The sequence below is a fragment of the Silene latifolia genome, chromosome X (assembly GCF_048544455.1).
Source record: "Silene latifolia isolate original U9 population chromosome X, ASM4854445v1, whole genome shotgun sequence".
Classification (NCBI taxonomy): domain Eukaryota; kingdom Viridiplantae; phylum Streptophyta; class Magnoliopsida; order Caryophyllales; family Caryophyllaceae; genus Silene; species Silene latifolia.
Window position 1 is genome coordinate 77,400,640 of NC_133537.1, and position 4,490 is coordinate 77,405,129.

The 4,490-nt window shown below is 36.3% G+C and overlaps 1 protein-coding gene across 1 annotated transcript; it reads left to right on the forward strand.

The window, feature by feature from the left end:
- Positions 1-1,676: 1,676 nt before the first annotated feature.
- Positions 1,677-2,048, forward strand: LOC141617650 (uncharacterized). The gene has a single exon (XM_074434818.1). The coding sequence runs from the start codon at positions 1,677-1,679 to the stop codon at positions 2,046-2,048; it is 372 nt and encodes a 123-aa protein (XP_074290919.1).
- Positions 2,049-4,490: the final 2,442 nt, after the last annotated feature.

Sequence of the window (4,490 nt, forward strand, 5' to 3'; positions counted from 1 at the left end):
ACTGCATCGGAAGATCCTAAACCAATACCTTCAAACCGCATAATGTCATATGAAACCACCGCTTGCCCAACATTCCCATAATTCTCAAGCAAATAACTTATCACTTTTGAATTTAATGTTAAGTATGTTGGACATAAGTACATAACCACTCTTAATGCAGCTAATGTCAATATATCATATTCCTTGGGTACACGCTTGAGGATAAGATCACAATTCACAAACATATCCCCCGACAAGGTACACTTCAGAGGACATCACAACAGCACTAATAGCCATCACAATTTCAACAAATTCAGCAAAATGTTAAACCGATCACTCCATAAAACTGCAAAATGATCATCTGATAAATACTCAAGAATCAACAACAAATTTCCAACAAATCACTAAATCAAACAAAGATTCAAATAAATGACGGAAATGAATACACAAGTGTAATTTGAGGACATTAATTGACGTAAGAATTAAGGTCTTAAAGGCTTTTATACCAAATTGAAGAAATAACCAATCATCACGATTCACGACTAACAATAACTGTTAATAAGCACAATAAAAAAATAATTCACTGAAAAGAGAACTCCTTCAATTTTTGAATACTATTTGAGGAAATACAACATTAAAACAAAATGCTCAGAATCATGACATTTAAAACGAAATAGAAGTCCACAAATAAGTGTTGCTCGCTTCATAATTGCAAGCCTAATGTTAACAGAGGTAAGATAGTTACGCTTTGATCAATCATTTTTCAAGCCATCACAAATCAATTCACAGTCGGAGATTAAGATGATCAAATCATATTACAAATCACAAAGAAAAACTGAAGTCTGCTCGATATTAAACAATGCAAACGATTAGGGGAATAAAATATCCAAACAGTAGTGCAACACAGGTTTTCTAACAAAATAAGTACAGTTTACAAAAAATCATAGATCCAGCAGAAAACGAATAATCATAGGCATGTATATAACACTAAATCAAATAGAAAACAAATTAAATTCTATAAGAACTAGCCGATTACTTGAACATTGTTGAGATGATCAAGCTGGAGTTAGTTACACTAACACTAGTTAGTATTGCTTAACTATAGTTAGTGAAGTAGTTAGAGTAATAACAGAATTGTGTATATATACTCAACCAAACTCATAATGTAATTATTACAACAGAATAATAACAACCACATTCTATTTATTTTTGGTGTATTACTCACTAGATATTTCTAGGTTTACATCAATGGTGATCAAGAAGTTCATCTTCTTCACATGGTATCTCGAGCTACAGGTTGCGATTCTGTGTTTCTAAACCTTCGATTTCTACTATTCACAATCGCAGGTCATTTCTTCGCATTTCTTCGCAATTGCTATTTCAATTGCGTTCTTAATCATTCTTCAATTACGTATAATCAATCGTTTGATTGTCTTTGCTTCCGCATCATTACTGCTGTGATTTTCATTCTAATTGATGTTGATTTCATCATATTCTGATTATCCAGCTGATATTTTCAGTCATGATCATGATTCTCTGTTTTTCTGTTGCAAATTTCTTCTTTTTTCTCTAAATTTTCTTCATAATTCAGTTTGTTCTTGCTTTCTTTCTCACAATTCTCACAAAAATCCTAAAAATTAGGTGTTTTCTTTCATTTTTCCTACATTACAAATTCTTGATAATTGTTGATCTTCATCATGCCTGATTCACCACATGATGATTCTGCTGATTCTTATGACGCACATGATGATCCTCTCTATGTGTCTTCTTCTGATAATCATAATCAACGCCTTGTTGATCTACCGTTTGATGGAACTGGTCTTCTCCTTTGGAAAAAGGATGTTTTAATGGCCTTAGCATCCAAAAACAAAGAAGGTTTTGTCACTGGTACCTGTCCACAACTACCTTCCACAGACAAAACATACAGAAAATGGCGTCGTTGTGATTTGCTTGTCCTCAAATGGATTCTTAACTCTCTTCACAAGAAAATCAAGGAAAATATGATGTATGTTACTACTTCTAAAGAACTATGGGGTGAGCTTGTTGAGAGGTATAGGCAGGTCAAATGATATGGAATTATATCAGCTTAAGAAGGATCTTAATGCCATTTCTCAAGATAATTTACCTTTGATTGATTACTATGGGAGCCTGAAACGCACTTGGGAAGAGATTGATGATCTTGACCCTATCCCTATGTGCACTTGTGGTGCCTTGGATGCTTGTTCTTGTCATCTCCTAAAAAGACTCTTTGATCGTGAGACTCAAGGGAAGCTAATTCAACTCTTGATGAGCCTCAACAACACATATGACAATGTTAGGTCACATGTTCTCACCATAGATGTCATGCCTACTCTCAACAAAGTTCTAGGTCTCTTGCAGAAAGTTGAGAAGCAGAAACAAATAGTTGATTCTGTTGAAGTCTTACCTGAATTCAGTGCTTATACTAGTGCTAAGCATGAGGATGATTACTCTAATTCTTCTCACAAGAAACCTAGGGATGAGGATATGGATGAGAAAGCTAAGAAAGTGTGCACTCACTGCAAGAAAAAAGGGTCATCTTGTGGACGACTGTTATCAGCTTCAGACCTGTACTTTCTGCAACATTCTTGGTCACATTCAGAAGCATTGTTATCAGTAGAAAAAGTACAAAGCTGGTCAGGCCAAGGCTAACAGGGGTGGCCATTCCAATCAGGGCAAAGGTCGTTGTGGCTTCAAAAGAAGGGCTAATAATGCTGATACTGCCTCTTATGATGATGATTACTATGAGACTGGTATGCAACCTATGCAAGAAGAAGAATATCTTGACCAGGATGGAGATCTTGTTTCTGGTCTTGTGGACACTATCACAGAGAGGGTTCTCAGGAATATCTCTAAGAAATTTCCTTCTCATGGCAATACAGGTGCTAGTACTTCTGCAGGGACTGCTAATAACACACATTCCATGAGCTTCTCAGGTATTTCTGAGTCTTCTCATGCTTATGTTGTGTCTAATTTCATGCATACTTCTAGTTGGATTATTGACACAGGTGCATCAGATCATATGACTGCTAATTCAGTATTACTAGATGACATCTGTGACTTAGCTAAACCCATATTGGTCTACTTACCAGATGGTACTACTAAGTCCGTCCATCAAATTGGAATCATGCATCTTACAGAGCATATCACCCTGCATAATGTGTTTATTGTACCTGGTTTTAAGCAAAACCTGTTGTCAGTAGGGACATTGTTAAAACACAATGATATGACAGTTCATTTTTTTTCCTGATGAATGTTGGTTCCAGGACCGTTCAAGTAGAAAAGTGTTAGCCAAAGGCAGAAAACAAGCTGGCTTATACAGGATCACTGAAGACTTGGTGTCTAACAGGAGCACTAAAGTCCATTCTAGCCTAAGTTTAGGTCTAAATAAATGTGTTCAGTCTAACAACTATAATAAGAATACTGATGTTTTTCTTTTGCATAAAAGACTAGGACATACCTCTGTTGACAAGTTAAAACATGTACCAGGTTTTCATTCATGTAATCACAAGAGTTTTGACTGTCAAGTTTGCATTCTTTCTAAACATCATGCTTTACCTTTTCATAGAAGTTTGTCTCATGCTACCTATGCTTTTGAATTGCTCCACATGGATGTCCCATATAGAATACCCACACTCACAGGGGCAAAGTCCTTTTTGACCATTTTAGATGATCACACTAGGATAACTTGGACCTATCTGATTCAATCTAAACAGCAAGTACCTTTTCTCATCAAAGCATTTCTGGTTTACATAGATACCCATTTTAATGGTAAGGTAAAGATCATTAAAACTGATAATGGGACAGAGTTCATTCAAGGGCCCTGCAGCAAGATGTTTGCTGAGAAAGGAATACTGCACCAAAATAGCATTGTTGGTGTCCCCCAACAAAATGGTAGGGTGGAACCTAAACATAGGCATTTGTTAGACACAGCTAGAGCTTTGAAAATACAGTCTAATTTGCCCATTAAGTTTTGGGGAGATTGTTTGCTCACTGCGACATATCTAATCAACAAGATGCCCATGGCTTTACTGAACTGGAAAACACCACATGAGGTCTTGTTTGGTGAGATGCCCAGCTATGATGAACTCAGAGTTTTTGGATCTCTTTGTTATGCTACTGTGCCAGCTAGATTGAGGGATAAGTTGGGTTATAGAGCCAGAAGATGTTTGTTTTTGGGCTATCCTTTTGGAAAAAAGAGGTATAAATTGTATGATCTAGAAAAACACATTGTCTTTGTGAATAGAGATGTGATTTTTAGAGAACATATTTTTCCCTAGAGACAGTCCATTCTCCATGATAATCTTGTTGCCTCTGATCTTAATACCCCTCTTATTAGCCCTGGCACTGTCCCTCATAGAGTCAAGTCAGGTCGTTCTCTCCAACAGTTCCAAAATATCTGGAGTAACCAAGGCTCTGACAATGAAGATACAGCTGCAATACCTGACACAGTAGACACACAAATGCATAATTTTTTGCATAACTCAGTAGAT

Coding starts and splice junctions, on each gene's coding strand:
- LOC141617650 (XM_074434818.1), top strand. CDS start 1,677: ATGCCTGATTCACCACATGATGATTCTGCTGATTCTTATGACGCACAT.